This window comes from Desmodus rotundus, chromosome 7 (genome assembly GCF_022682495.2).
Source record: "Desmodus rotundus isolate HL8 chromosome 7, HLdesRot8A.1, whole genome shotgun sequence".
In the NCBI taxonomy this organism is placed as follows: domain Eukaryota; kingdom Metazoa; phylum Chordata; class Mammalia; order Chiroptera; family Phyllostomidae; genus Desmodus; species Desmodus rotundus.
This window is the reverse complement of record NC_071393.1, coordinates 6,324,446-6,343,117: the sequence shown is the minus strand read 5'-3', so window position 1 is coordinate 6,343,117 and position 18,672 is coordinate 6,324,446. Positions and strand designations below refer to the sequence as shown.

Below are 18,672 nucleotides of genomic sequence, written 5' to 3'. Positions count from 1 at the left end.
TAATCCTTACTGTCAGCGCCCTCGCTGGATTTTGTTTAAATGCCTTCCTAGGTTAAACAAAACTGGCCAGGAGCGCAAAGAGCCTAATGAAAACCGCCAAGGTCAAAAGACAGAAGGACTTCCGCTTCTCCATGCTTGCCCTTGTTTCTTTCCCTCTCCCTCCCTCTTCGTCCCATTCCTCCTCCATTAATGTATCTGTTCATCTCTATCTCTTCATCACCTGTACTTATTATCATTGAAAAATAAAAGATTTCCGGGAGGAAAAAAAAAATACTTCGAAGCATGCAGGTCAGGAGGCTCTCCAGCCCCTGGCTCCGACCTCCAGCTCTGGGGAAAAGGGGACGTTGCCTCCCCCACTCTGCCCGTGGGCTATAATTCTGACCGTAGCTGGACAGTTAAACCATGTATATTCTGCACCCCCACCCCTGGCCATGCACGCTGTCCACGACCCCACTCCTGTCCTCCTCTCCTGAAATAAACACCCCACAGAGCACGAGAGCTGACCCACTGTGCTTAGGACTAATATTTAAAATTCAGAATGGCTGTGGAGGGCTCCCGCTCCCAAGCCTTGTCGAGCAGTAAAAAGATATAAACAGAATAAATTACCTCTCCAGCTCGGATTATGAGAATACCCGTCTCCTGACCAGAATTTTAAGTCCTGCCTCCCTTGCAGCTCCGCACGCGGCTGATTTATGGAAACGCGAGCCCTTCTCTGCATATTTCTTCTGTTCAGCCAAGTGACCGAGTTTACCCTTCCTATGCCATTAGCGTTATTAACACCTGGGCAACCGATCATTGCAAATGGGCCATTTCTGTGATGAACGGGGACCTCTCCTGCCGCTTCTCCCAGGCCGAGTCACGTCTGGCCTCCTCTCTCTGCATTTTGTGCAAGGGCTCGGGACCTCCTCTGCTTCCCCCAGCATCTGCCCATGGGCTCCTGGGAGCTTTGGGAGGAAATCCCTCCACCCAGCAGATGCCTGTGGCTCTCTGGCATGCACACAGAAAATGACGACTCTGCCCCTATTTTTTATTCTTCGGAGAGTGTTCCAGATGGAAGGCAATGGCCCCATTGACCAGGGAAAGAAACTGAGTCTCAAGGAGGGCAAGAGACTGGTCTAAGGGGCCACAGAGGATTCAATGCGGATCTGGGATCAGAATTTGATCTTCTAGCCCCTCCATGCTCAAAAGTGTGGTCCGCGGCCCAGCAGCAGCTGCAGCAGCACCGGGAAGCTGGGTAGAAAGGCGCGCACAGGCCCAGCCCAGAACTTCAGAATCAGAATGCGCAGGATCCCCAGGGGATGGCGTGCACGGTTGGTGTTTGAAGCATAGCTTTAGAAACACGTCCAGATTCCCCACCGTCCCTTTTTTCACCAAAGGAAAATCTTACAGTGTAAATTCTCTTTGCTCAGAAGCAGCAGGGACCCCAAGTCCACAGTCAAAGTACATGAAGATGAAGGAGACAGCCAAGCTCGTGATGCCTACCTCGGAAGCTGCCACGCTCTGTCCACCTCTCCCTCCGTCATAACATCTGAACCCACGGCAGATCTTTGTCCCCATTCCCAAGCTGTGAGCCTCAGCTTTGCCACCTACAAAAAGGGCACAATGATATTGAGTGGCAAGGGTCATTGTAAGGGTTAAATAAGGTCACATACGAGCATGTCACAGTTTAAGCACAGGGCCTGGCATGGAGCAGGCTGCTGAGTAATCAACTCTGAATGAAAATAATAATAATAATAATAATACAGTAATGATAGCAATGGCTATTTCCTGGATGCTGTAATAATTGCTATCGCTATCCTCTTTTCTTCTTTAAATCGTTTTTTAAACTAGGACAAACTTCCCAGTCTATTTAGACAGAAATGCAGCTTATTACTTTCCAGAGCATCCATCCAAATACCCATAGTGTCTGTTGGGAAATGTCACGGCCTGTGAAGATAGGAATGGGTCTGGCCCAAGCAGGAGGTCAAGGCCTAACGGAGGATATCTGGCCGATCGGTTTAAAAAGAAATGCACCGTCGGCGAAAGAGGGAATAAACAAAAGCGGTACGTCCAGGCGGTGGAATACTATTCAGCCCTAAGAAGGGACGAAAGGCTGACACTTGCTGAGATGAGATGACTGTGGAAACCTGATGCTAAGTGAAGGAAACCAGTCACAGGAAGACCACATAGTGTCTGATTCCATGTACGGAATATACGAAACGTCCAGAACAGGTAGATCCAGACAGACAGAAAGCAGACTGGTGGTAGCTGGGGCCAGGAGGAGGGAGAGTGGGGGGTCCTGCTTAATAGGGACGGGTCTCCTTCTGGGGCGATGAGAATGGATTGGAGCTGGACGGAGGAGACAGCTGCATAACATTATCGATGTGCCAAATGCCTCTGAATTGTTCACTTTAAAATGACTAATTTTGTTATGTTTCACCTGGTTAAAACAAATATGAATAAAAAAAAGAAATGCAATTTTATTGTAATCAGGGACTTCCAGGACTCCCAAATCTAGCTAAAAAAATAAATCCCAGCTGCTTAATGGGGTGTTAATACACAAGGGTTTGGCTATAGCAACCCCAGAAGCCCCCAACCCCCACCCCTGGCAGATATTGCTGGAGAAGGGAGGGGCTTGCCCCACACACTTTTGTGGGGTCCCTGAAGTCCAAGTCTGTATCACTGTGAGGTCCTGCAAAGCCATTATTCAACCAAGGCAGGGATTCCTGCCGTGTGGGACAGGGACCCCCGGGAAGGGGGCTGGGTAAGTTCACAGGTGCCCGATTTCTCATGAGGAAGCCATCTTTTTTAGCTCTCTCCAGCTCTTCTGATTGTGTTAGGAAGAGTCTCTGGTGCTTACGCGTCTTAAATGCCCCTCCAGCACTCGCAGATCAAACATACACCAGGGCAGGCCTGCAGACTCCGCCCAGCAGAAGCTGGCTACAATGTAATGACATCATTCTGTTTTCGTTCTTGGGCTATATTTATCGCTACACTTATTATCTAACTCTGGGAAGTGATACTGTCTCTCCATTTAGAGTGGTGATACCATTTTCTTTCTCAAAAGCAGTTAAGCCTTCAAGAAACATATGAATTAGGTTATAGTAAAGATGGAGCACGAACTTGGCATAACCCAAGGTGGCAATGAGTTTGGGGATGATCTTTCGGGAACGTGTGTGCCGGACAAGCCCCTGCCAAGTCACCAGAGACTTCTCGGTGCTGGCCACACAACCTGATGAGAGTTTCCATTTGGGACTGCCTTCACTGTGGCTGTGCTGTGTGACTGTGACTAGGTTACTCACCCTCTCTGGGCCTCGGCTTCCTCAGCTGAAAAATGGGAGCAGAGGGATAGACCGAAGACTCTGCAGCCAAGTTGTACAGACTTCCACCTCACTTTCTGAATCTTCATTCATTCATTCATTCAGCAAATATTTGTTGAAGGTCTAGTGTGTGCTGGGCACTCTTCTGGGCTGTGGGTTACAGATGCAAATAGACTCAATTGCATGCCGGCCCTCGCAGGGGTAACGTGTTCCTGGGGGAGACAGTAACCCACGGAGGAAATGATCAGCACTTTCCCAGAATGGTAGGACAGAGAGCCCCTAGGCGCTGAGAGAGACACTCAGCCAGGCTGGGCGAGGGCGAGGCAAGTGTGCGGCATTCGCCTTGGTTGCAAAACGGAAGGCGAAAGGAGCCTATAAAAAACTCAGTGATCAAGATTAATAGCACTTTAATATACTATTTTGGAAAAATCAAAATTAATGCATAATCATCTACAACGAACAAAGTGACGACTTTTTTGTTTAAAGACAGAAGCTGACGGGTCTGGATCCAGGGGACCCTGAGACACAACAGGGCCAGGTAAGATCTTACCTTTCTTTAAAACGTTGGCATGTTATTCACTGCGGACTGCTTCTGCATTCATTGCAATTAAAAAAATATTTTATTACAGTATTATTTACCTTGATTTCTGCATTACAGGGCACCCCTTACCCTTGGCTCCCAAGGCCAGCACCTCCCCCGCCTTCCCGTAGACCTGGCCCTGAGGGGCAGACCGTGAACCATGGGGGCTCTTTGGAGGAGGCAACATGTAGCCCAGGCCTGGATGAGGAGACACTGCCAGCTCTGCTGAGATGTGGGGGAACAGTGTGCCAGGCAAAGGGAACAGCCCACACAATGGCCCCGAGGTGGAATCAAGCCTGGTGAGTTCTGGGAGGGGAAAGAGGCTGGTGAGGCCTCAGTTCAGGAAGTCTGGGCAGAGAGCAGGAGCTGAAGCCCGAAAGGCAGGCAGAACTCAGATGGCACAGGGCCCTGTAGGCCAAGATGAGGGGCGTGGGAGGGTTTAAGCAGGGGATGGGAGGTGAGGATCTATCTTAGGCTTGTTCAAGGTTACCCTGGCTGCCGAGTGCCAAACAGATTGGGGGTGCCGGAGGGGGGGCCTCTAGACTGGCGACAAGCAGACCAGTGGGGCGGCTGCTAGGCACCCAGGCAAGGGACGTGCCTGGCTGGTGTCCTCTGAGTTTGCTGGTGTCTGTCTTCTCCCTGGAAGCCTTCAAGGAGCGCTTTTATTCCTCATTCCTCAGGAGAGAAAACTAAGGCTCTAAAAGGCGAACTCACCTGCTCAGTGTTCCAGCTAGAAAGAAGCAGGCGTGGGGTTTGAACTCAGGTCTCGAAATACCCAGCCAGGCCCATATTCTGCCCACCTGGCTCAGAAGAAAGGCTTACTTAGATCATGTAACTTCAGGTGAGCCTCAGTTTTCCTCATCTGTAAGATGGGATGAATTGTAGCCCTGGAGCCCAGGAGTCAAGGAAGCTAAGCACTCTGCAACTTTCACCTTAAAAGGAAGAAAAAAGGGCCTTTTCCCACCCACTTCTCCTGCTGGTTCTCCCCTAAAAAGAGAAACTTGGGTATTTGTTCTGCAAACATTTATTTTATTCTTTAGGGTTTTTTTTTTTTTTTTTTTGGAAGGGGGAGGACTGGTGAAGGTAATCAGTTTTCAGCCTTAAGATAAAAAATCGCAGCGAAGGGTCGACTTGACTCTTTATAATTAATGGGGCGGCTTGTAATAGGATTCTCCTGCCCCTGGTGCTCCCGGGAAACACCTTTTTACATAAGATATTGCCCACGCCGGAGTGGCGGCGGGGTGATTTATGGGGTTCCTTGCTCCAGAAAACCTCTCCTGGGGTTGCCCAGCCAGTGGAATTTATCAGGGAGTTTGGAAGCAAGGCAAGAAACCCGCCTGTGACATTTTTGGTGGAGTTTAAAAAGGACAAACACTGGGGAAGGGAGAGGCCGATGGGAAGGGGAGAGGGGGAGAGGGTCCGTGTGGACTGGGTTTTCTACTCACAGAGCCTGAGATGGGGATTCTTGGCCGATGATTTCTTAAGGGCTGATGAGAGTAGAGGGGGAGGTGAGCACAGGGAGCGGGGTCGGGGGGGAGTGGAGTCTGGCTCCAGCCTGGTCCCAGGGGGAGCTCTGGACTTTGGATGGTACCACAGAGCTGCTCTGCCTTGAGGGTAGAAGGGGGTCCGACTTTTATACCCGCATTTAATCACCAGTCATTAGTTATGGGCCACTTGGAGGGGTGGGGGTGGGGGTGGGGTGTAACCTCTCAGGCATCTCTGGGCATGGCAGCACCCACTCCATCTCTTAGCTTCCCAGCAGCTGGGGTTGGCTGCACCCACCCGCTAAAGTGGGAGCACCACTGCAGGGGCAAAGGTTTCTGGGGACAGGAGATTAAAATCAAGCCTGGGGATCAGGACTGAGGGAGGCGGGCTGGGGGGTGTGGTCTGACACCCCACTCCCCCCGCAGTCTGCCTCACGCCCAGAATAAAAGCCAAAGCCTTGACCACCGGAATTCACACACTTTGCCTCCCTGTTCATCTTCTACCATCTCTTCCTCCCCCTTACCCCTGCAGCCACGGGGCCTCCTCAGGCGTTCTCACCTCGGGACCTTTGCACGTGCTGTTCCCGCTGCTCTTCCCCCACAGCCCCAGGTGGCTTACTCCTTCACCTCCTCTAGACCCAGCTCAGATTTCGCCTTTTCAAAAAGGCCTTCTTTGACCTTTTTTCCTCAACAGAACAAGAGATTAAGAGACTTAAGAATTAGACCAAACACGAGCCACATGGGCACTTTGGACCCTGATTCTAACGAACCAGCTCTAACGAGACCCCATTGAGACCACCTGGGAACAGCTGGCTACAGACTGGGGAGGAGATCACCACTAAGGAATTACTTGTTCATTGTGATGGGATGGGAATGGTATTGTGCTTACGTTAAAAATGTTCCTCCTTGTCTGTTAGGGATCCACACCCACGCACTTCCCAGGTAAGACAACGTGAGCCCGGGGCTGCCGCAGCAGTCTCCAGCAAGTGCACAGGCGCGCGCAGGCGCACACGGAGGACTTGGGCTGCAAGGCTGGCCTGGCCCTCACGTTCCCCAAGATGAGGATCAGAACCCTCTATGTAGGAGCTCCGGGCCTCAGGACGGGGGGCCCCAGCTGGGGCAGAGAAGCTGGGTGTATCCCGGGCAGGTGCGCACACCTGGCGGCCCAGTGTTCGGTGCTGTCTGCACAGCCCCGGACTAACACGAGGAAGCTCTGCTGCCCGGACCCTCCTGGCGGGCTCCCAGCTTTCCCACTGAGCAGTCCGAGAGGGCATAGACAGAATGCCGAGGGTCCCACGCCCTTGCTCTCTCCCGTGCCTCCTCCCTGCCCTTGGCGTTCCGTGGGTGTCAACCAGGAAGGGCTGAACTAGGATAATTGATGTATGTTATCTGGATGGAGTCGACAGGCCTGCAGCTGCTTATCTCCAGCTTGCCGAGGTCAGGAGAGGAGCAAACAGCAGCTGACAAGCCTCCCAGGAGTGCAGCCGAGGGCGGAGGCCTGCCTGGGAGGCAGGGCACCTAGAGGGCGGTGAGCTCTGCCCCTCACCTGGAGGCACATGGGGTTGGGGAGACCACTGCTGGCTGAGGCAATTCCGGGAGGCTTCAGGGAGGCCGCCCTACACTGGGCGTTGAAGGATGTGTAGGAGTTAGGATCAGACAGAGCATGGCAGGCAGGGGACACAGCTTAAGCAAAGGAAGGGAGGGGTGAGAGCAGTAGGGGGCAGGTGCATGGGCCTCAGATGTATACACAATAGGGTCCCGGTCCAGCTGGGTAACTTGGATAGAGAAGGTCAACGGCTCTATGCCTCAGTTTCCTCATTGGCAAAAATGAAGATCATAGTAGTGTCTACCATGTGGGTAATGGTGGGATTAAAGGAAATGACCACTAAGGCCCACAGCACACAGTAAGGGCTCAACATATAAATACATGCTAGTCCCCGCCCCCTACCTTGTGGTTGGGGAGGGCCACTCAAGGGGTGGGAAGAACTGACATTCACTGAAGGACCACATGAGTGGGGTCCATGGTGAGAGCCCACAGGCAGCCCACTCTGTGGGTCAGGACACTGAGGCACTGGAGGGAACGCTGCCTGCTCAAGGTCACCGGGCTGGCACCAAGTTCAGGTTTGGGTCTGGCTGAGCCCGCCTCTGGGGCCCTCAGTGTCCCTTCTGCTGCAGGGAACTCACACAGCAGGGCTTCAGGAGGGGCTCAGTCAGAGGGAGAGATGGAGACAAAGGCAGCTGAAGAGGCAGCAGGGGTCATTGCCACTCTCAGACCCTCCCCTGGAGGGAAAGGAAGGGGCGCCTGTGGGAGGGTAGAGCCTAGGCCAAAGAAGGGACATGGGAAGCTCCTTCCAACACAGAGGTGCAGCCTGAGGCCCAGAGAGGGGAGGGCCCTTGGCTGAGGTCACACAGCCTTCAGGAAGCAAGGGGGCCTCAGTGGGACTTGGAGGTGGATTCTGCCAGGGGCTATGGCCCTGGTGGACCCCACATCCTCTGAGCCTTGTTTCCTACAGGGCTATGAAGGGTTGGGTAGAGGTCCCCATGGCAAGATCTTGGGCCCCAGCCACCTCTAGGACCTTAGCACCCCCCCAGCTGGAGTGAAGGGCCCCATGAGGGTAAGAGCAAAGGAAGACCAGAGGGGCAGGGCAGTGGTCTATGCCCCGGCGGGGAGTCCCCATTGGAGGCGCTTTGCTGCCCCCTGGTGGTTCCATGGGATTCTAATTTCCCCTCCCGTCTCCTAAAAGATCCTTCCAAGACCCAAGGTGCCCAATTCCAGGACCAACACCCACCCTCCTTGTGACCCACCTGGAGGTCCTACGTCCTCCCCCAATGTCTCACCAACCCCCACACAAAGAAGGCCAAGGTTCAAGAAATATAAAGCCATATTGAAAATCACAGGGTCTGAACCTGACTGGGCCACATTCCAGCTATGTGACCTTGGGTGGGTTAGGTCACCTTCCCATGCCTCAGTTTCCCCACATGTAGAGCAAGGATAGTAATAATGGCTTTGTTTCCTAGTGCCGTTAACGTCAGAGAAGACGATGAGTAGAAAGTTCTTAGAAGAGTTCCTGGCACATCACCAGCATTTGATGAAGACTGGAGACATTGTCCTCACCTGCCTGCACCTGAGAAGTGACAGCAGCCCCTCCTTTTCCTGTCCCCCAGGTGAGGGAAGCCCCGTTAGGAGCTCAGCATGGCCAGATTCCCTTAGAGACCCGTGTTTTGAATCGGCTGTGTTCCTTGAGCTGGAAAGAGTTGCTTCATCACAGGCTGCTGTGAGCCAGCCTCCTGTGAGCTCATGGGGGTGGAAAGACTGGACCCATCACAGTTACCAACTCAACTCAGAAAGGGTTTATTGGCCAGGGTTGCAGGGAGCAGTTCAGGAGGGCTTCCTGCAGGAGGCAGCCAGCACAGAAGCACAGGGCGGCTTCCACTGTCATCAGTGAGCACAGACGCCCCTCAGCTAGCTACAGGGGCATCTGTGAGCCCCTGGGGAATTGGTGGGGTGCCGCCAGCCCTCCCAGCTCAGGAAGCCTCAGCTCCGGGCCAGCCGGGCTCTCAGGGCCTGCAGCTCTTGGCTATCAATGCTGTTGCCTCCACACACGATGACCACGACAGAGGCCAGGGAGGGGCCCAGGCGGCCCTCTGCCTGGAGCCTCCCCAGGAGGCCTGAGTAGACCGCAGCTAAGGCTGCCCCGCAGGCAGGCTCCACCAGCATGCGCTCGTCATCTGCCCAAAGCAGAGGAATGAATGGGGGTGGAGGAGAAGCGAGGGGAACCAGTTAGTGCTTAGCAGGCTCTGGGGCCTGCAAACCAGGAGGCCAGCCAGCCCCACCTCACAGTCTCTTTGTCTGACTCCCTCTCCGTCCATCAGCCTGACCATCCCTCTCTCCACCCACCCACCTTTCATCTACCTATCCATCCATCTGTTCCTCTATCCATCACTAGACCGTCTCTTTGTCCATCTATTAGTGTAGCCATCAATCAACACGTCCATCCATCCACCCTTTCATCCCTTATCCATCATCTGACTGTCTATCCATTCATCAATGTGTCCATTCATCAATGTGTCCATCCACCTATTTGTTTCTATGTCACTCATCCGTCCATCACCTCATCAATCCATTCACCCATTCATCTGCCCATTGTCTACCTTTTCACTTTACATTCATTCATTCAACACACCTTGACTGAGCACCCACTCCCTGCCAGGCCTGTTCTAGGAAGGTCCTGGGGACCCAACAGTGAGCAAAACACACCAGCCCCCACCTTCACTGAGTTCACAGTCTAGCAATGTAGACAGATAAGAATCAGGCAGATATGAGATCATTGGGATTGGTGCCCAGGAAGTTTCCAACCCAGGCGGGATGGGGGTGAGAGATCAAAGGAGGCTTCCTGGAGGAGGTGCCATGATGGCTGAGTAGCCTTTAGTCATGTGAAACTGCTAGGGAGCAGGCCCAGGGATGGACAGCTAGAGAGAAGAAGAGCACGTACAAAAGTGTGGAGTCTAGAGACAGCACAGCACACCCCTTATCCCCGCCCCTTCCACCTGCACAGTCACTGCATACCCAGGCCTGTGATCTGCGCTGGACATGCAGACAAGGAAATATGCTCTCGCTGGGGGATGCAGACACCTGGTAGGTTTCTGAGCCCAGGCAGGGGCCAGTGCTCACTCACCCAGGAACTGCTGCACAGCATCCACAGCCTCACGGTCCTCCACCACCTCGGAGAAGATCTTCAACTCCTGCGTGCATGCCAGGGCCCGTGCAGCCACTGTCTTGGCACCCAGGCACTTGGCCACACTGAGGGAGGGGGCGGGAGGGGGGGCAGGGAGTACAGGGGTGCAGGGAAAGCCGATGAATCACGTGTCCTCCTCACACAGACCCAGCCCTCCCTTGGCCCAGCCCCCTCCCATCCTGCAAGAGTCTGGAGCAGCGCCTGGCAGAGAGGAGGGGTCTCAAAACTACATCCGGTGATGGCTGAGGAGGGCGCATCACACCCCCTGCCTCTACAGCCATGACTGTGTCGGTACGGACCAGTGAAAGCTTGTTTATTAACTGGTGAGACTTCGAGGTTCAGATCCTTCTCCGACTTTTTCAGCACTGCCTTCGAATGTAGATCCAGATTGCTGTGGTGGGAGCCCACAACCACCGTGTCCCCCGCCTCCACCAGTTGGGGCTGGGAGGCCCTAGGGCAGCTACGTCCTCACCTTCCAGCCCCGCCCGAAGGCCAGCCCGTGCCTACCTGGTGATGTTCGGCAGCGTGACCAGCCTGCCTGCCTCGATGGCTGCGTTGAAAGAGTGTGCCCCTCGGGTCTCCACAGCGATAATGGGCACATGCTGCCAGCCCACCTCCGCCAGGCCTGCTGACACCCCGGCCAGGAGCCCCCCACCCCCCACCGCCAGCACCAGGGCCCCTGGGGGGCTCCCCAGGGCTGCCTTCAGCTCCCGCACCAGGCTGATGTGGCCTTCCCTGAGGGGTAGGGGGAGAGGGGAGAGGGAGCCAGGTGAGGGAGACCCTCAGCCCCAAAGGCTCACATTTACAAACCCCTCCCTCACCATCCCCTCCCCACCCACAGCTTAAGGGAGAGGAGACTCAGCCTTCGTCACTAAATGTATTCATTTACTCATTCTCCTCCTTGCCTCCCATCAACCTCCCAGACCAGCGTACCACTGGGAACTGGCTCAAGTCAAGTTCTGGGCCGGGGACCCAATGTCTCTGCCACTTACTAGCTGTGTGATCTCAGGCAAGTTGCTTGGCCCCTTGGTGCCTCAGTTTCCTCGCCTGTAAAATGGGCATAAATCATCTACCTCTAGGGCTTCAAGGAGGATTCAGTGGATTAAATGTGTCCCAAAGTACATATTCTAGAAAGGGGATATATTATTAGCATTTCCATTTTACACCTGTGGAAACTGAGGCACGGGGCAGTGAGATGCTTTACAGAGTCACACAACTCACAGGGGGCAGAAGCAGGGTCTGAACCCAAAGGTGCCTGGATCCTGTGTCTCTTCTACTCTCTGGGCCTCAGTTTCCCCTTTTGTCTGATGGGAGGACCTCAACCGGTGAGAGTTTCTCAACTCTGAGCAGCATGGGGGGATGGGCACCAGCCTTACCATATCAGGGGGTGGTCGAACGGGGGGACATTCACCCAGCCGTCCCTCTTGGCCAACTCCTGTGCCTTCAGGTTGGCTTCGTCCCAGACCTGAAGGGACACAGTGCACAGGTCATCTCAGGAGCTGCTCCTGGGAACCCAAGGAGCTCCTGGGGCTGGAGAAGACGTCTGACCACACCCCTCCCTCGATCCTTATCCCTTCATGACTCCCCATGGCCGTCAGGTTAAAACTCATGCCAGCCTTGCCCATGAGCCTCCCCGCTTGGTCCGTGCTGTGCCCCTTTGTCCTCCCCTTTCACCACCATCCCCCCCCGCAGGATGCCAGGCTGCAGGGAACTGCACCAGGCTCATGCCACTTCCATGCCTGTCCCCACCACTTTCCTCTGCCCACCATCCCACTCTCCCTTTTCTCCCTTAGGAGGACTCATAGTTCTCCTTCAAGACCCAAGCCAGGGGACCCTCCTCCTGGAGCCTTTCCTGGGCCCCCACCCCAAGTCCAAGGCACAGCACCATGGTAGTTTGGACCATCACCCAGTTCTTCACTACCACCCTCAGCATTAGAATCACAAGTCCATGCCCTTTGCCACGTGACTTTGCTGCTCTTCGGACTAGTGTGGGTGGAGTGCATCAGTGCATCACCCCACACTGATGTTGGTCTCAGACATGTGAGTCGCTTTGGTCTCTGGCATGTGGCAGAAGAGACAAAGTCACAGTTGCCTCTTAAGCCTTAAGAGGAACTGCATTTTCTCTCTCACTACTCTTGTCATTCACCTTGAGAAGGTGGCCCCTGGTCTAGAAGATGAGGGGCACGTGTGCAGACCGTAATCCCTCCTACAGCCTGAAGCAGAATTGCCCGGCCCACTCACAAACCCATGAGCAAGAGAGATCATGTTTCTCATAAGCCACTGACATTGGGGGGCTGTTTGTTACCCAGCGTTATCAAGCAGCAGTGCTGACTGAAACAACATGCCTTCTCTGTTCCTCCTCAGTGTCCTCCGCTTCCCCCATCACAGCACGCACCTCCTTCTGTTACCATCATTGTGTGTCTCCTCAACAATACTTTGAGCTTCGTAAGAGTAGAGAGCGTGGCTTATTATCTGTCTCCCTAACTCTGTCTAACAGAGTGCAGGCACAGTATGTGCTGCGTGACTATCTGTTGGAAGTAAGGAAAGAAGGAAGGAAGGGAAGGAAGGAGGGAGGAAACTGTATATACTATTTGGAAACCAGCTTTCAGGTACTTTAATATGTCTTTTAATTTAAATTTTGGCGGTTTTAAAAAATTTGTTTTCCAGGGATGCATTTTTTTTCTTTCCGGGAGGGTAGAAGGATTACATGTTTGTGTCTCCAGGTTTGTTTGTTGTTTGTTCGGTTTTGGTTTTGGTGGCCAGGCAAACCAGTGATACCCTCATCAGCGGCCCTCTTCCATAGTGGGGTGGTCTCAGAGTGGGAAGAGAAGCCACCATCTTTCTTTATATTTTTGTTTCATCAAATGGCAAAAAAAAAAAAAAAAATGGTGAAGCGGACAATGGGAAGTGTTAGTGAGGCGGTAGGGAGGCAGGTGTGCTCCTGGTAATTCCCGTTGCTCCCAGCTCATACAGGGGTCGCCTTCTCAGGGTGGGGACTGGCAAGTGGAGAGGTCCCAGCCCTCCATACGCATCACCCCTCACTCCCACCCCCCAGCTCAGCTATCCTAAGGAAAGACTGGGTCCCAGGCATAGTTCATCAAAAGGGAAATGAGATGATCTCTTAGGAGGGAGGGAGAGTGAAGGGGAACAGTCCACTCCTGCTGGCTTCATCTTCCTGGAGTCCTTACCTTTCCAGCCAGCTGAACCTCAGCTCCCTCCCCCTGCAACCTCCTCACCACCTGCAGGGAGGCGCTCTCGGGCAGCACAATGGTCGCAGGGATGCCCAGCTTCCGAGCACAGTAAGCAGCTGAGATTCCTGCGTTGCCCCCTGTGGAGGCAGCAGAAGGGGGTGCAGTGGGTAGTGTCGCATTAGCCTGTTGACAAACCTTTCCCCCTCCTGCTCTATTTCCCTTTGCGAATCACCCGCTGCCCACACTCATAGGCCCCCCGAGGAGGACACGTTATCCAGACTGAACCAATCAGAGACCTCAATCACCCCCGGCCCATGATTGGTTCAGGGATGAGTACACGACCCAATTTGTGGATTGAAGAGAGCGGTCAGGAAGGGGCGCTCCCTTTTCACTGGGGTTCCTAGGAAGGTAGGAAGCAAGCCTGAAACTCCTGCTGGCCAGCTTGCTACCATGTGGCCTGCATGAGAATACAGCCAGAATAGAGGAGAGGAAAGCCAAGAGCAAGGAGAGCTATAGAGATGAGCTCCTGGACCCAGCTGTGCCTGAAAGCCATTTATCCCATGGAATTTTCTGGTCTCGGAGGCTGTAGCTTACACCTGTATGAACTGGGTCTCTCACTTCTACTACGGGTCCTGAGTCATAGGAATGGGACTGGGAGAGGACATACACAATGGCCGTCTGACCACGACCTTCATGAGGCTGGACCTTTAAGAAGAGGCCGAGCCCTGCACACCTGTAGCTGCTCCAGCCAGCTCCTCCTCCCCCACACCCAGCCCTGAGGACCCTCATGGAACAGAAAGGGGTGAGCTCACCTGAGGAGCACACCAGATGTCTGCATCCCTTCTTGGCCACCTGGGAAGAGAAGGAATGGGGCTGGGGACTGACCTCGACATCCCATTTCAGCACGCCTCACCCCTCACCTGCCCACAGCTGTCTCCTCCCCTCTGTACAACCTCACTTCTGCTCCTGCCCTCAACCCCTGCCAGCCTCTACTCCTCACCCCTCCCCTCCTGCCAGCACCCCTCACCTCCTGACAGAAATGCCCGATGCCCCGGATCTTGAAGGAGCCAGTGGGCTGCATATTCTCACACTTGAGGAAGACAGTCGTGCCCGCCACCTGGGACAGTGCCCAGCTCTCCAGCAGAGGTGTGACCATGTGGAAGTGCTCGCCCTTAGCATGCTCTGCCAGAGAGCTCTCCATTCCAGCAACCGCCGAGCGGACCTGCTTGAACACACAGATGTCACGGGCCAGCAGCTCCAGGCCAGAGTCCCCTTAACCAGGACAGGAGAGGGGCCCTGGGGGAGCCCCTCAGCTTGGCTCCCTTAGTGCCCCCATCTGGCTGCCAACCAAGAGACTCCAGGCAAGTATTTGCTCCTCTCTGGGCCTCAGTTTCCCCATCTAGACAAGGAGGTTTGAACTATGGGTCCTTGCATTCTGTAACTGTGGCTGCCCACGGTGTTGGGGGATGTAACCTGTGGCCACTATGAAGTGATGAGTGAATGAATGTGGGAGAGTTCATTCATTCATCATTTGCTGATTGGAAAAAAAAAGACGTTTCTTGAGCACCTACTATGTGCCTGGTCCATGTTCTGGGACCCAGGATGGGGCAGGTCACAGGGAGCCCCTGCTTTGACAGAGCTCACATTCTAGTGGGGGAAACAGTCACAGAGTTCCAAACGGGAGTGACCGGGGAAGCTGTCTGGGCAAGGGTGGTGGGGAAGGACCTCTCTCAAGAGGAAAACTTTTGAAAACTTTTATTACGAGAGTTTTACACACAGCAAACATGTCAAGAACAGTGTAATAAAGCTCCTGCGTAGCCGTGTCTCAGCCTCATCAATCATCACATGGTTTCAGCCATATTTGCACTACTCCCTCTTTATTTTCTCCTTTTTTATTATTATTATTATTATTATTATTATTATATTTTTCCTCTAGTTTTTCATCTATAAACATTTCAACATGTACTCCTAAAAGTAAAGAGCTCTTTTTACTCTGGCAAGATTTAGTTTATTGTCCTTTGAAAATTTGTATCGAGATCTAATTGACATGTAACCTTACATTAGTTTCAGGTGTGCAACCTGCTGATTCAGTGTTTGTAGATGCTGCAAAGGAATCACCACAGTCAGTCCAGTTAACACCTGGCTCCACACGAAGTGTTACGGAATGTTTTTGTGTGATGAGAACTTTTCAGGTCTGCTCTCTTAGCAACTGGCAAGTGTGCGATGCCGTGCTGCTGACCACAGCCACCACGCTGCGCATTACGTCCCCGGGGCCTATTATTGTCTAACCGCGAGTTTATACCTTTCCACCACAAAGCACCCTTTAAAAAAAAAAAAAAAAAAAAGAAGCCACATGACTTTTCACAACGGTGTACATTTTCTCCCAAACCCATTGAATTTTAACTGAAAGTGGGCTCATTTTATTTTATGGAAATTATACTTCAGCGATGCTAATTTTTAAAAATGTAATCGCACTTAAATACGAGTAATTTCTTAATATCAAATATCTGTTCAAATGTCCAGTTGCCCTCACTAACTTTGCTGCGCGAAACTTTGTTTCGCGGTTGCTGATGGTCTGGGCTCTTGAACAGTCAGACTCAGGGTGCGTTTCGGACCTGAGCATCGAGGCTGGTTGAGAGGCCTTTTCATTCCTTTTTGATCTGCAGGGCCTCAAAGAGGGAACTCCATGAGGAAGGACAAGAAGCAAGCCCAGGGAAAGGCGTTCCTGTGTGGGAAAGGCAGACAGGGCCACCCTGATCTAGAAATGAACTCGAGTGTTGTGGGCACGGAGAGAGGATTGGGTGCAAGAGCCGGAGGCGGGCAGGGCTGTGGGGAGGGCGATGGGGAGGGCGTTCCAGCCCAAAGGGCAGACTTGGGGGTGGGGTTCTAATTCTGCTTCTGTGGGGAGTTTTAGGCCACGGCACGGGTGAACAAGCAGTGAATGAACCCGGGCGTCAGGGCAAGGCTGAAGAGACGGAGGAAACAAATGGGAGGAAGAGTAGAAGGATTTTTTTAAAGATTGTATTTATTTATTTTTAGAGAGAGGGGAAGGGAAGGAGAAAGAGAGGGAGAGAAACATCAGTGTGTGGTTGCCTCTCACAGGCCCCCCTGCTGGGGACCTGGCCCACAACCCAGGCACATGCCCTGACTGGGAATCTAACCAGCGACCCTTTGGTTTGAAGGCCCGGCACTTAATCCACTGAGCCACACCAGTTGGGGCAAGATTTTTTTTTTAAGGGCCAAACTCAGCCCCATTTTTCCCCTCTGGGGAAGAAAAGCAGTGAGCTGCCCTCTGAAGTTCCACCACTTGCCACTAGGAGGCATACTGCAACCTCCCTCACCCACCACAATCCCAAGCGTCTTGTCCTCCATCGAAGAGTTCCAGGTCTACTGTCCCTGAATTAGACCCGCTGGCCTTTGTTGGGATAGTCCTGGGACTCCCCAGGCAGGTGAAGCCTGAGCCATCTCCACCCAGCTCCACCCAGGACGCTGCTCGAGCTAAGCATGGCATCAGGGAAGAGCAGCCAGGGGTCACCCAAACCCAGCATCCCCTGGCCCAGGTCCCACCTCAGCTCCAGAACCCAGGCTGAGGGGCCAAGCAGAGACCAAAGTTAGGGACCAGCTGTGACTTCCTGGCTGTGCAACCCAGACAAGTGTCTCAACCTCTCTGTGCCTGTTTTCCCATCTGTAAAATATGAAGAATAACAGCCCCTAACTCACAGGTTATGGTGCATGTTAATATAATTATAACTATCTTTCGCCAAGTCCCTATTATGTGCCAGACTAGGAACGGGGGATAACAGGGGGGACAAAACCGACATCTGCTCCTGGAGCTGACTGACCTACAGTCTGGTGGGGAGAGCAGCGCTCAGCAAAGACTGTGCAGACAAACTGCTGAGAGGGCCAGGTGCGCACAGGGAGTCTGGAAGAGAAGAACGAGGGGACCTGCTTTGGGTGGGGAGGTCAGGAAGGACCTCTTGGAGGAGGTGACCTTTACACCTGAAACTGAAAAGTGAAAATGAAGCAGCCACACAACGACCTGGGAGCAGAGCATGTGCATCCCAGGATCGAGGTGACAGTGGAGTGAGGCCACCGGTCAAGGCATCGGCTCTGTGCCTGGCATATGGCAACAGCCGGTGACTGCGTGGGGCTTCCTGTGAGCCAGGCATCAGCCAAGGGAACAAGCCCAGAGAACCCCAACAGCCTTATCAAGCCCAGATGCTCATGAAACCCAGGGCCAACCCCAGGCCTAGGCACATGGAGCTCTCACTGCGGGTGTCGGCCGCTGGGGCTGAGAGGGGAGCCCTGGGCCCTGTCTGCGCCAGAGCAATGCAGGGTGAAGGCCATGCCTTGGGTTTAGGTCCCAGCAAGCATGACCTTGGCCAAGTCACTTTTCTGCCCTGGGCCTCGCCTGTTGCAACCATAAATTGGGTGAAGACCAACAATTTTTTCCACCTCCCTGTCCCTTAGGTTTTTCCCCAGAGACCACCTGGGTGACGCTCCACAGCCATATCCCTGCTGCAGGGGGCTGAGAACCTCAGTCAGCCCCCGGCTGGCAGAATGCCTAGCCCTGCCCCTCTGGCAACAAAACCAATTCCCCTCCTTTCTGCAAAGCAGGCTGGGCCCACAGCACCCTGAGTTGAATCGATATTCCTGGGAGGGCTTAGGCCGCTGTCACCCCCCTCTCACTTTCCAACCACTCAGCTGGGACTGGGCCCCAAAGCCATTCAGACTATACTACCTCCACACTCACCCGTGCACACAGAGCCCAGGGGCCCTATTTGGACCCCAGGCCTCCTTACCTTCCTGTCCAAGTGTCCCCGGACCAACTTGGCCACCTGCTGCCTACCAGTCTAACTGGGCACCAGCTCTGCCCAGCTTCTGGCAGCCTCCTGGGGCCTTGGCCACTCCTCCCGTGTTAAAGAGACAGCACCAGCCAGAGAGGGAAAGAGAATGAGATGGGCCCTCACTGCCCCTGCTGCGCGCTGTCCACGACACACACATTACCTGGTCCCATTTGGCAGATGAAGAAGCTAAGGCTCAGAGAGGGACATTCACTTGGCTGAGGCCACCCAGCCAATGAGGAACAGCCTTTATCTCTCACCCTGGACCACCTCTTTCATCTCTGTGTCTGACTGGAGACACGGACATCTCCAAGCAACTGCTTGGCCTGAGACAACAAGGACAAAGAAACAGTTGTTATCTGTCATGTGAGAAAAGCATATTCTTCTGAAGTACTTCTTCACCTCTGATATTTCATGCCCAACACAGGAACCCAACAATTGTTTATCTTTCAAACGAATGACTCTGGCCATCGATTCGTTCATTCAACAAATATTTACTGGACACCTACTAGTTGTCACATCCTGGGATCTTTAGCCT

At 53.5% G+C, this 18,672-nt stretch overlaps 1 protein-coding gene across 10 annotated transcripts; it reads right to left on the bottom strand.

Annotated features, from left to right (window-relative positions):
- Positions 1 to 1,476: 1,476 nt before the first annotated feature.
- On the bottom strand, positions 1,477 to 18,468 carry SDSL (serine dehydratase like). 10 transcript variants are annotated; one of them, XR_006656402.3, is made up of 12 exons: positions 18,093 to 18,215; positions 14,318 to 14,512; positions 14,103 to 14,142; positions 13,288 to 13,427; positions 11,476 to 11,564; positions 10,607 to 10,834; positions 10,040 to 10,164; positions 5,923 to 6,041; positions 4,702 to 4,811; positions 3,850 to 3,891; positions 3,282 to 3,449; positions 1,477 to 1,586 (listed from the first exon to the last, which is right to left on the bottom strand). XR_006656402.3 is itself a non-coding variant. In XM_053928609.1 (10 exons), the coding sequence occupies exons 4-10, from the start codon at positions 14,489 to 14,491 to the stop codon at positions 8,899 to 8,901; spliced, it is 990 nt and encodes a 329-aa protein (XP_053784584.1). In that variant the 5' UTR covers positions 14,492 to 14,512; positions 15,350 to 15,611; positions 17,133 to 17,212; positions 18,093 to 18,170; the 3' UTR covers positions 8,700 to 8,898. The 10 variants fall into 10 exon arrangements, 4 of the variants coding, with proteins under 4 accessions (XP_053784584.1, XP_053784583.1, XP_053784586.1 ...); XR_008427360.2 differs by having other exon boundaries at positions 3,850 to 4,811; XR_008427362.2 differs by lacking the exon at positions 4,702 to 4,811 and having other exon boundaries at positions 3,850 to 4,679.
- Positions 18,469 to 18,672: the final 204 nt, after the last annotated feature.

Bases quoted from the DNA above. Each gene is read 5' to 3' on its own strand.
- SDSL (XM_053928611.2), bottom strand. From the start codon at position 14,491: ATGGAGAGCTCTCTGGCAGAGCATGCTAAGGGCGAGCACTTCCACATG. The intron at 14,143-14,317 runs GTGAGGGGTGCT...TTCTCTTCCCAG, and splicing joins TCGGGCATTTCTGTCAGGAG to GTGGCCAAGAAGGGATGCAG. The intron at 10,835-11,475 runs GTAAGGCTGGTG...CCTACCCCTCAG, and splicing joins TTCGACCACCCCCTGATATG to GGAAGGCCACATCAGCCTGG.